Source organism: Clarias gariepinus, chromosome 13, assembly GCF_024256425.1.
Source record: "Clarias gariepinus isolate MV-2021 ecotype Netherlands chromosome 13, CGAR_prim_01v2, whole genome shotgun sequence".
Taxonomy (NCBI): domain Eukaryota; kingdom Metazoa; phylum Chordata; class Actinopteri; order Siluriformes; family Clariidae; genus Clarias; species Clarias gariepinus.
The window spans coordinates 33,437,890-33,450,643 of record NC_071112.1 but is presented as its reverse complement, the minus strand read 5'-3'; the positions used below and the strand labels follow the sequence as shown (position 1 = coordinate 33,450,643).

The following is a 12,754-nucleotide window of genomic DNA, read 5'->3' as shown; positions in this document are numbered from 1 at the left end:
GTGTTTATACAGAAGGCATAACTGATTCATAACATATTTAAACTCAGTTCATCTGCCTGTGTAATGATGTTTACTGGTGCACGGCGTCTCAGTGTCCAGCAGGCGGCGCTCACGTGCTCTGTACAGATGTGTATGGTCTTGAATTTGTAATGACGGTCGCCTCTAACCGGGACCCTGATGGGGTCAGCGTGAGCACCGCATTCTGCACCGGCGTTCTGGAGACTTGTTTAAAAAAATGTGGTGAATATTTACCAGATTTACTAATTGGAATATTTAGTAACGAATATTTGTGGTAAAATAGTTTTCATGTTTAAAAACAAATAATCCACTTTAGCATTTTTACACGTGCACATTCCTGCACAGTGAAAATGTCTTCCTGCGTTGCTCGGGTCAGAGCGCGGGCGTCAGTTTAGGATCAAAGACCCAACAGTGACAGCCTGGGGGAGCTGGGGCTCGAACCACTGACCTTCCGATTACTAATGCAGTGTCTTAACTCTCTGAGATACCGCCATTACCGTTTCCCTGCCGCGGCCGTGAGATTCTGTCCTGTGTTGACATCGTACACCAGTGTAACGTCACTCTGTTATTTCTGACCGACTGTTCACGATCGTGACGATATTGTCACGATACGTCGGTGCAGATTTAATTTGTATCACGAGTCTACTACACAGCACCACCTGCAGGATTATAGAGGAACTGCATCATTTCTCTTCATATCACTTCAAATGCAAACATATATGCGTCTATTTTATTAATTTTATTTAAATACATTTTGCGGTTGGTGTGGTTAGACATGAGTTGCCACACAAACAAATTGTGATATATAAATCAATTACATATTAACTTTTCAATTACATATCAGATTTTTTTTTTGATTGACTGGGATAAAAACACTATTGTGTGAGAACCAGCCAGTTGTTGTTCGGTCTTCATTTGATGTAAATGTATTCTGGTCCATCAAGCACCTTAAAGCCAGTGCTGCAGTCTCTACAGTCCCACACACACTGATCTGCCAGGAGTTTCATAATGAAAGCAGAAATGAGATATTTGCAGATGAGTGGAGCAGGAATAATGTTAGATTTGTGTTAGAAGCAGTTTTGCACTGTTTGCTTCGACACAGTTCTTGTTTTAGATCATTCTTGTACATTTATATATTACACAGACATATATTTGTTTTATTTTCTCTTTGTCCCCACAGTAAGTGACAGCTGTTTCAGAAACCTTGCTGAAGACCGAAGTGGAGTCAACCTTAAGGATCTTGTCCATGACCCGTCCCTGTGAGTGTGTTGCACAGACATGTACATACTTGGCCTTTATACACACAGACCCGAACCGACCCGACCCGACCCAGACCTGTAAAAAACAGGGGTAGGATAAGATTTATCTTTATTCGTCCCACAACGGGGAAAATTCTTGAAAGTAGTTAAGGGTTAAATAGTTAAGGTTAGTACATAGTAACTTTAATTAACTAACCTTTTTTTTTTAAAAACCCTCGACCCTCGCCTGTTTCTTGACTGCGATCACTGATTACTCGTGTTTTGCTTGTATTCTGAGTTTCACCTGCAGGTGTCCTCCTCCACCAAACTCCTGACACTAATATCAAAGACTTTAGGTTTTTATCTTTATCTTTATACGTTAAGTTTAATCTTCAGTTACTTATAGTCTGTATAGTCCTCCAAGTATTTCCCAGAAACAAACTTGAATAACCTCTGTGGTGGAACAGCAGCATCTACAAACGTCATGATCTGGGCAAAAGTCATACACAAGAAATCTAATCTAGTGCAGCATTAATACACAGTGTGGATACAGGACTGATCTACTCTATTAGCAGATGTATTTTATTAAACAACATCAGTAATGCACATGTTTAAATGAGTGTTAAAACCAAAACCTATTGTGACACATAAAACCTCGTGTTCCTCAGGCTCGGAGGCGTGATCTCAGCATACAGAATCGTACCTGATGAGATCGATGAAATCAAGGTGAATGTTTTCCTACACACACACACACACACACACACAAAAACCTGAGCTACTCTGTGCTTTTCCTACAGGATTAAAAGCTGAAAACACTACAATTACATTTTACTTACGTGGGATTCATATATTTACTTCTGTTAATGGTGTGTGTGTGTCTGTGTGTGCGTAGGAGACTCTGGTGGACTGGTGTGATGAAAAAGAGCTGAACCTCGTCTTGACCACCGGTGGAACTGGCTTTGCTCCTCGTGATGTCACTCCTGAGGTAGACGGGTCACTATATATCTTGTGAACGCGACTCGTATCTGTATCTGTCCAGCCTCCAGAAACTTATCAGTTTGTGAATGTTAGTGAAATTTGGCAGTTGATGCCTCTAGACCATCAGCTAAAATGTTCTTATGTTATAATAATGTTTGAGGAAGTGTTCATGTGTTCAGGTCTCATTGGGTCTCTGTGTAAAAGTCCTGCTTGTGTAGTTCGAGTCGGTAGAGTCGCTGTGGCTAATAGGGAAATTATGTTTTATGAACACTGAATATTGTAGCTGAGAAACAGTGATGTTACGATACAACCATATTTGAGTAATTCCAGAATTAGGGGACGATTAGGGAATCAACATTTTTTGAAAATTTGCTTTATAATTTTTCATTTTCTGATATATGTTGAAGAAAAACCAAATAAATCCTTTATATTACCTGAAGTCTCATTAACTAACAAATAAGGCTTAAATAAACTTTTAAAAAATTTACCTTGGCCATCTTTTCTGTAATCACCAATGTCATCGTTTTTCTCTTCTTTTTTTAACAAACTTTAGTACAGTGGAACCTTGGATTACGAGCATAATTCGAAGAGGGCTCGTATTCCAAAGCTCGTATTTCCCATAAGAAATCATTGAAACTCAAATTATTTGTTCCACAGCCCCCCCAAAAAATACATAAAAATAATTCACACAAAATATTAAGTAAAAATAAAACAAATTAACCTGCACTTTACCTTAAAACAAACAAACAAACAAACAAAAAATAATAAATCCAGACAGATAAGTGTTTCCATTTGTGCGCGCAGGCGCTGTGTATATGTGTGTGTGTCTGTGTGTGTCTGTGTGTGTGTGTGTGTGTGTGTGTGTGTGTGTGTGTGAGAAGCTAAAGTAAGGAGCCCCTCTCCCCCTTCTCATCCTACACAGTTACCCTTCCTGCACTCTTTTTACACACGTGTGTACACAATGGAAACACAGTTTTATCGAAAAAATAAACAAGAAATCTCTCTAGTGACACTCGAATGAGCAACACACTAATGGGATCACTGCTGTAAAGTAAAAATAAAACAAATTAACCTGCACTTTACCTTTGAAAAGAATCGCCACAGGACGGAGTTTAAGTGTAGAGCAGAGAGAAAGAGTGTGTGTGCGTCTGTGGTGTGTCTGTGAAGGCGAAAGTAAGAGGGGTGTGTGTGCACCAAAAAATGAATCTTTAACCTCTCTAATGAGACTTGCTTTTACTTTACACGCACGCTGTACGCACACGCATACAGACACAAAATAAAATATGTTTTAAATACACGCACATGGTCACAGTGTTATAGTAAACAGTACACACGTGCACAGATGTTGATTATACCAGTAAGAGACGCGCACTAAGACCTAGCAGGGGAGACAATTACCCACAATTTCGCAGCGCAAGAGAGAGAAAAACCGTTGGCTCAGTTGTGATCACACAATAGGGAAACTCACTCACTCGGTGTCAAAACAAGAAGCGCATGCGTGATACATGATACTCAGTACTCGTAAACCAAGACTTGTTTGTTTTCCAAATCCAAATTTATTAAAAATCTTTGCTAGTCTTGCGGAACACTCGCAAATCGCATTACTCGCAATCCAAGGTTCCACTGTATTTATTTTTAAGACAATATTTTACACCCCTGTGAGTTCAGAAATTAGGTTAAGATTATTTTAATAAGTAATAAAATGACTGGGTTGAAATTAGAGTAACAGGTTTATTGAAACTCCAAGTGTTGAATGGATTAATTTATTGTTGTAGATTGTGAGATAAATGTAACAAAACAAAAAAAAAAAAAACCTCAAGACCACAATATATATTTTTATATATACTGTATATATATTTTTTTAATGAAGGATTAGGAGGAACAGACCACAAACTGGAATTGAGAAAATATTCACTAAAATACGACACATTGGTCATATTTCAGTAGTTCAGTAACCGGGTATGTAAAGAACTATGCGCATCAAAAACAGAACAATATGCTCTGAAAAATTTTATAGTTTTGCTCCAAAATGAGATATCTCCATTTTTGTAGTTTTAAAATGTTTTTTTTTTCAACGTTTAAAAAAATCTAAGATTCTTTTCCACAAGGAGTAAAACATATTACAAACTAATATCAAATATTTTGTGTATGATTCTTTGAGCCACGCAGGACTTAAATGGCACAAATGGCAAACTATAACCTTCTGGTTTAGATTAAGAACGAATTCAGTTATATAAACAAAGAACAAGATCTTAATGTCTAAGAAATGTGTTTGTCTGCAGTGAATATATATAGTGTGCAGTGTTATAGTCTAAAATTAAATTAAAATTTATCAGGTCTAATAGGTTTTACTCACCTAAATATCTGCTTTTTAACACATTTAGCTGTAAATATTAGGGCCCGTGTTCACTAAGCATCTCAGAGTAGGAGATCACTCCTAATTGGCCAAAAATTTTCAAAAATAAAGTCAATTTGGTCCTACTTTTAGGAGTAAGAGCTAGAATCCACATTCCCAAAATTTGCTGAAAGTAAGAGTAGGAACGTTCCTAAAAAACTTTTATGTTCTTCTCTGAGCTAGGGATATTTTCAGTCCTAAATAAAATTAAAGATTCCTACGAGTTTCATTTCATTTTCTTAGTTAATACGGGCCCAGGAATGCAAAGATCTGTACATGTTGTGACTCAAAGTAATATCCACGTGTGTGTTCATCCCTGGAACTACAGTAGAAGTGCAGCACAGAATATATTTCCCAGACCAGTGTTTTGTTACTTTGCACTGACCTAAAACATGCAAGCAAATTCTTCCCTCAGCATAACACAACTGTTTGTTTTCCTTTTTATTATCACGTTTTTGAAGTTGTGTGTGTTCTCTCTCTCTCACTTTTCTCCAGGCCACGAGGGAAGTGATTGAGCGTGAAGCTCCAGGAATGGCCCTTGCCATGCTCATGGGCTCGTTAAATGTCACACCTCTTGGCATGTTGTCCAGGTGAACGTGTGCACATAAACAGACACACAGGATTGTAAGGAGTTTAAGTATTAATCACATGCCTGCCCCCTTTAGACCTGTCTGCGGCATCAGAGGCAAAACCCTCATCATTAATCTACCAGGCAGCAAGAAAGGCTCACAGGTACAGCAGCTGTGTCTGTGTGTGTGTGTGTGTGTGTGTGTGAGAGTGTGTGTGTGTGTGAGAGTGTGTGTGTGTGTGAGAGTGTGTGTGTGTGTGAGAGTGTGTGTGTGTGTGAGAGTGTGTGTGTGTGTGAGAGTGTGTGTGTGTGTGAGAGTGTGTGTGTGAGTGAGAGTGTGTGTGAGAGTGTGTGTGTGTGAGAGTGTGTGTGTGTGAGAGTGTGTGTGTGTGAGAGTGTGTGTGTGAGAGTGTGTGTGTGAGAGTGTGTGTGAGAGTGTGAGTGAGAGTGTGTGTGTGTGTGTGAGAGTGTGTGTGACTGGGTATAGAGTCATACAACATTTTAAAGATTCTTTTAGACACACAAGCCAAAATCTACTTTTCACAGGGAAACATCTGGATTTCTGTGCTCTTCTGCTTTCTTAGACAAAGTAGTGGACAAACAAAACATAACTGAACTTTATTAAATATCAGAAAAAAAGGTATAAATGAAGTGATGGTGAGCGCAGAGGCAGCGGTTTGTGATTTGGTGAATTTATCTTGCGGATGTAGTCGCTACACATTAGTTACCTTCGGCCAGATGTTTTTTTTTTTCTCATGAGTTCAGTTCGGTCATTTGACCAGTGAATCACATCTGGAAAAAGGTTGTGCAAAAGGTTGTGCGTTGGACATTTTGTATGAGTCTTTGAATGATTTGGAGAATCCTGCTTTAGACTGGACCTGGATCACTGATCCACTGCAGCTATGACTCCAAGAACTGCCTTCGGTAAAGCTGATCACTGCTCTGTCCTTCTGACTGCAGACAAACAGAACCTTAACCAGTTTTATCAGTGGCCTCCAAGAACTCATTTCTATCCCTGTAAAACATATTGAAATGTTAATCATATTTATTATATATTTATTATAAGCTACAAATGCTGCTACAATTAATTTAACTCTTTTTTTATTATTAATTGCTTCTCTGATGCTTTTTCTGCTTTTTATACACTGCTCAAAAAAAACAAAAAGGCCAAGATTTTATTCACCACCTTTAGAAACACGCCTGAAAGCCTGAGCCTAGACCTGAGCCTAGACCTGAGCCTAGACCTGAGCGACTGAAGCTACCTCATGAACAAATCTAAGTGAACAAGAGGATGAGAGGATTCATACGACTCAATTTACTACTCAACTGTACCTTACCCAAGAGAAAGGTTTATTAACAGAAAGCTCACCTAAGCACAGGTTTTCAGCCTAGACTTAAGCCCTGGGACTGTCTGATCCACTGCCTGATCACGAAGTGAAAGGCTGTGGGCCTCGTTGGAGAACATTAAGGCCCAGTGTGAGAGCATTGGAGAGCACTAAGATGGTGATTTTAATGCACTACCCTTAAATAAAGCCAGTTATATAAATGTACTGCTGGTGTTTTGGTAAATAAATAAATGAATAAGTGAAAGTGAATTATAAGTGTTCAGTGTCCTGCCCCTCCCTCTCCCTCCTTCCCCCCTCTAGGAGTGCTTCCAGTTCATCTTGCCTGCCCTGCCCCACGCCATCGACCTTCTGCGTGATGCTGTAGTAAAAGTTAAGGAGGTTCACAATGCGCTGGAGGACCTGCCCTCACCCCCACCGCCCCTCTCCCCTCCCCCCGTCACCAGCCCCCATAGGCAGACTGAGGACAAGGGCATTCAGTGCGAGGAAGACGAGGAGGAGAAGAAGGACAGTGGAGTTGCCTCAACCGAGGATAGCGGGTCCTCGCATATTACAGCAGCAGCCATTGCTGCAAAGGTGTGTGTGTGTGTGTGTGTGTGTGTGTGTGTGTGATGTGTGTGATGTGTAGTGCTGAGCACAATACTACAGCCTAGGATCATTACTAACTAGTCCTGGGAGGTCGGTCTGTCGGGACTAGGATAGTATATTATGATATAGTTGTTGTCCTTTGTTTAGCTGTGAGTGTTGCGTACATACAAGATGTTTCTGTAATTAGGTTGATTCCATCAGGCTGAGCAAAGTGTTAACCTCCCCCCCAGTCCCCCCCCGTGTGTTGCTGTTGATCCGTGCTGTACTTATGATTGTGTGTCTATTGACCCATGCGATGTTCATCGTCAGAGTGTGTTCCATCCCACCCATGCTGTTGTCATGGCCAAAGGGGGCGAGCTGTTGACTTTCATCCCTCCTACGACCCCCCCCTCTCATTTCACCTGCTCCTGTGAACACAAGGTAGGCTTCACATCTTCATACGGCCACTGGCATTTTTGTTTTTCTATTTTACTTTTTTTTCCACTGAAGTAACAAAAGTGTGAACTTACTGGAAAACTAAGCTAAAAGAATTACATCAGCATTTGTTCATAGGATCAGAAGCATCATATTATAGATAAAACATACACTTCCTAAATTAAATTACGTAAAGCAAAAACTATATATATTTTCCTTGATTTTCAAATGTTTGTCATCTCTTCCCTGTTACTCATGGGGGACTAACCAGAAGTTATCACACACGGTTTATCGAATGAAGGGATGCACGTAGCTGCTGGAATGCCTTTGGTCTTCTCCCAATGTCTTTACCTCCTGCAGCACTGGATACTTTACTGTAATATCTCAGGAAGCTTCCGGTTCTCTAACGAGTCAGTTTTCTTTCTCCAAAAACATTCTAAGGCAGAATTTCGTACCCAAGTCGCCCGTAAGTTTCACTGTTTCGTGAGCTGAACAGACTGACGCGTCGCCATGCAGAACTTACATTTTTTCAACCAAATATATTTTTTGACCCTCCAGCGTCCTCGTGCAGAACTGTACCGCGGCTTTATTTAAACAAGAAGAAATGTTCAACGCACTCATTTCCTCAGACGTATTTTCGGCAAATGTTTTCTGTTTTTTTTTTAAAAACGACAATACAAACTTCACGATCGGCTCTCGTAGTGAGCTCTAAACCTTAATGCTGCTCTTTAGACCAAACACCTGAGTGAACACCTATAAGTAGTTGTGGAGCCCCTATTCCCTAATCTTTACATGATCGCTCCGAGTGCTGAAAGTCAGCCCCAATACCTCACTCACCAGTTCCACTGGTTTTTGTATAATATAAAAACGAACATCATCATCACTTCATCAGAGCCCTCATCATTCTCAGAGCTCGGCCTATTTTTATTCAGTCTAAGATATATTTACATGTTTTTGTGTGATGTGAGCCTCTCTTTGCATTGTTCAAATCATGTCTGTTTTAAGTGATAATGACATCTTGTGGCTTCGGTTCACATCTGAACATTTTGGTCACTTTTATTTAATTAAAAAAATATTTTTAAATGGTTATTTTTACATGTTGTATGTCCGTACGGTGGAGTGACTAGCCATCTATAAGCGACGACTTACAGGATAAGAGAGTCTGCCACATGCCTGAATGTAGATGGATGTTAGCTCTGTTTGCTCTGGAGGACGGCGAGCAGTGAGTCAGACAGTCCTACAAGTCAGATCTCTGTCACATTGGAGGAAAAGATTGGATTTAAGCCACTTCACGCTGATGATGTGAATGTGGCCTTCGATTAATAGTTGATTAGACGCTTACTAGGTTTCTAGGGGCCAGTGGGGGTTCAGTCGGTTAAGGCTGCAAGTTACTGGGTTACTGATCGAAAGGTCGGGGGTTCGAGTCCCAGCACCGCCAGGCTTCCACTGTTGAGCCCTTAAGCAAGGCTCTTAACCCTTTTTGCTCCAGGGGGCGATGTATCCTGGCTGACCCTGCCCTTTGACTCTAGCCTGGGATATAAGCTATAAGATACCTGTGACATCAGTGAGTAATAATAATAATTCCTCTTATTATTATTATTATTATTAAGAGATGAAAGCATTCAGTATCTAATGTGTCTTTGTTTGTTTCTTTAAACACAATTGGCAGTTACAAGTACTTATTAATAATGTATTAATTATATTTACAGTGCATGTTGCCCTAAAATACATATTTGAAATGTCAATCAATACTTTAATTTGGCTCATCAAACCTTACAATAATTAGTAGCTTTTCTTTAAGAAGCAAAGAAAGTCTTATAAATTGATGCCCAGTGTGCCCAGTGCGTTCCTCGTTGTCCTGTCCAGCAGAAGTGGTACAGCTCGAACCAGTCCTGCAGTCCATGTGTCTTCATACCTCATTTCCACAGAGCTGATATCCTGCTGAATCTCGTACTCAGTTGGTGTTCGGTTCCACTCGGTTCTGAGGCATATTTTCCTGCAGAATTCTTATGCCAAAAGTCTTAGACTAGAAGAAAATGCCTAGACGAGATGAACACCCGAGGTTTTCCGAATTATTAAACATCTTCTCCATTCAGCTTTGCAGCCATAAACTTTAATGACCTGAGGAACAGTCTGAGTCCTGAGGAACGCCTCTCTTGATAGTTTGATCATGTTTGGTGATGATGGTCAGTTGTGTGTGGGCTAATTGACTTTCTAAATCTAAAGACTAAGACTTTGGTTTCCTTCAGTCAACCGGTGCAAAATAATTGTTGTTAAAGGTTTTATAAAGATCTGCAGGTGTGTATTGTATGTTGGAGAAGAAGGGAAAAGCAACCAGACCAACTTTATCATAACGCTCTGGTTCTTCTCCCATGTGTCTGAATATATTCTATATGTTTTTAACTTTTATTTAATATGTTTTTAATTTTTTATCTTAGATTCCAGATGGCATTATATCTCGGGGTGTTCAGGTGTTGCCCCGGGACACAGCGTCCCTCAGTACCACGCCCTCGGAGTCTCCCCGAGCGCAGCAGTCCCGCCTGTCCACTGCCTCCTGCCCCACCCCCAAAGTAAGATGCTTTTTTTCCTCCTGTCCTTGTCTCCCCTCCCACCGCTACTCATTGGTGCCGTGTACCATTCCAGCTGCAGAAGCGCCAGACATCAGGGGGATTTTGGGGAAAAAGCATGAAAAGCATTTAATAAGTGCTGGCAGCGGTGTTGTGTTGCCAGGTTTGATTGGGTTAGGGTTAGGGTTCGCCCGAGTCTTATCATGTGTTTTGTTTTTGTAGTTTACTGAATCTTCGCTCATCAATTAGTTATTTTTGAGATTTGGATTGTGTTTTTGTCTTTTTTTTTTTTTCTCCTTAAACGTTATAAGAAGTAATAATGCTAATCAGGTAAAAGGTGCTGACTAATGAAATCATTCGTGATCAGCCACCTCCTACTTTATTTCCCAGACTGGCAAACCTTGTTCATGTAAATAAATAAACATAGCAGAGTCCTTGCTGTGCTTAGGTTTTTAATAGTTAGCCAGATAGATGATGTTCACTACCAGTTCTAACATGATCGTTCCTGGTTCCAGTCAGGTACAGTGACATCACGACCAGTAAAAACCAGTTAGTGGTGGTTTTGGCCCGTGGGCAGATGATACTGGGGTAGTAAATCAGCCTCTAGATAAAGTTTGTGAGAAGGAGCATGGAGTGCTCTAAATCTCCTGGGAGACGCTGATAAACCAAAGTCTTCTCCTGTGGAAACTTCACACTGGACTTCAGGTGGCTGGGATTCTGACCCTCTCGTCTCTTCTTACAAACTTCTTCATCTCCAAGTGAAATGTAACGTTTCCATCTGAAAAGAGGACTTTGGACCAGTGAGGAAGAGTCCAGTCCTTCTTCTCCTCAGCCCCCTAGTGGAGGAAGTCAGTGATCGTCTTCTGGTCGGGTCAGCAGTCGTCCCCATGTGTGTTCTGAACAGAAACAACCAGAGATACACAATATTTATACTCTATGAATAATAATTTATGAAACTAAATATTCTATTATATTTTGAGTTATGGGATTTGGTTGGTGGCTCAGTGGTAGGTGTTTCTGCCATGCGGAAGGCCGGGGTTCGATTCCCAGCCAGCGCCCAAACCCCAGCCACTGGATGCAGTGCCGGTCCCAAGCCTGGATAAAATGGGAGGGTCCGTCAGGAAGGGCATCCGGCGTAAAACCTGTGCCAAGTTGTATTGCGGACTGGGTATTCCGCTGTGGCGACCCCTTGTCAGGAGCAGCCGAAAGACCAACAACAACAACATATGAGTGTGGAATATTTGAGTTTCACTGTACATGTCTCTCCAGTGTTCTTTGTATGTAACCCATAACCTCTAGTTTTAGTTTTTAATAATAGTTGTCAGATTCAGTGATGATGATGATGATGATGATACTGCTGCTAGGACTGTAGAGTTCATGTGTGTTCAGGTGATCACTCTCACGTCTTCCTAACCAGTGATGATGATGATTGAAGGCACCTGTTCTTCAGAAGGTTTCTGATCCACCCGCTGTCCCCTCTGTCCTCTCTCTCTCTCTCTCCTTCTCCCTTTCTCTCTCTTTCTCTCCCTCTCTCTCCCTCTCACTCTCTCTCCATCCATCTCTCTCTTCCTGCTTGTAGGTGCAGTCGCGGTGTGGCAGCAAAGAGAACCTCCTAAGAGCGAGTGAGTGAACAGACTCTGTGTGTGTGTGCAGTATTAAGTTGCTGTGCTGTGAGTAATCGTATAGCGTATGGTTGTATGTCTATAATTAGAGATGACACAATTATATTTTCTTGTTTGCTGATGTTACAGATATTCACACATTAACTATCAGCCAACAAACCAAATTTCTTTAAACTTTAACTATCTTTAAAATAGTTGATATTTTTGGAAAAACTCCTTCAGCAGCACAAAACCAGTTCTGTATTTAAATGTGTGAAATGAGTCTCTTTCAGGTTCCTGTTTTGCACCATAAAATGACAGACAGTAGGGTGTGTGTGTGTGTGTGTGTGTGTGTGTGTGTAAAGAGAGAGAGAGGTTGGTGAAGAGTGACTTTATTGAATCTATAATGTGAAAGTGGTTGAGAACAGACTGAACTCCTCTGTTGTCCAACATTTAAACTGATCATTAACTGTTAGAATCTGTGATGCACTTCAGGGGATCCTGCATGTCTGCGTGTGCTACATCATCTCTCTCCACCACAACACCTACATGACGTTAATGTCATGACAGTGTCTGACCTCTTTTTTTTTCTCCCTAATTTAGTTGTGTCCAATTCCTCCCCGTCACTAGGGGGCTCCACATTAAGGCTACTACTACCACTCAGTCGAGAGGGCCGTAGACTATCACGTGTTTCCTTCCTCCACCCGCATCTTTTCTAACTGCTCACTCGGAGGACAGCGATATCCTCTCTTTCCGCGTGCGTGAGCTCACAGACGCCTCTGATTAGCTGTAGGGCCGTGATTAATGTGGGAGCACTGAGTACCTCTCATCCCGCCCCTCTGAGAGAGCTCGGCCAATCAGCTCTCTCTAGACCTCCGGCTGCGAGAGGTTACAGCATCACCTGGGGATCGAACCAGCAATCAACTTTGATTCCGCTCTTTCTCTTGGGCAGAATAATTTATAATTATTTAAACCGTACTGTTGGTCTGTGTCTCAGTGAGCCGGTGTAAAGATGTCTTTACTGCTGAAGACTAGTTTTGTACG

General features: G+C 41.1%; 1 protein-coding gene across 5 annotated transcripts in view; it reads left to right on the top strand.

The window, feature by feature from the left end:
* Nucleotides 1–12,754, top strand: part of LOC128535479 (gephyrin-like) — a 36,567-nt gene that overhangs the window by 3,749 nt on the left and 20,064 nt on the right. For 3 of the 5 annotated variants that reach the window (XM_053509398.1, XM_053509396.1, XM_053509395.1), the window contains exons 2-10: nucleotides 1,199–1,277; nucleotides 1,925–1,982; nucleotides 2,149–2,241; nucleotides 5,125–5,219; nucleotides 5,295–5,361; nucleotides 6,844–7,116; nucleotides 7,438–7,548; nucleotides 9,981–10,112; nucleotides 11,689–11,731. In XM_053509398.1, coding sequence (XP_053365373.1) covers nucleotides 1,199–1,277; nucleotides 1,925–1,982; nucleotides 2,149–2,241; nucleotides 5,125–5,219; nucleotides 5,295–5,361; nucleotides 6,844–7,116; nucleotides 7,438–7,548; nucleotides 9,981–10,112; nucleotides 11,689–11,731 — 951 coding nt within the window. The remainder of the gene's footprint in view (nucleotides 1–1,198; nucleotides 1,278–1,924; nucleotides 1,983–2,148; nucleotides 2,242–5,124; nucleotides 5,220–5,294; nucleotides 5,362–6,843; nucleotides 7,117–7,437; nucleotides 7,549–9,980; nucleotides 10,113–11,688; nucleotides 11,732–12,754) is intronic. The other 2 variants (XM_053509399.1, XM_053509397.1) reach the window with 1 other exon arrangement.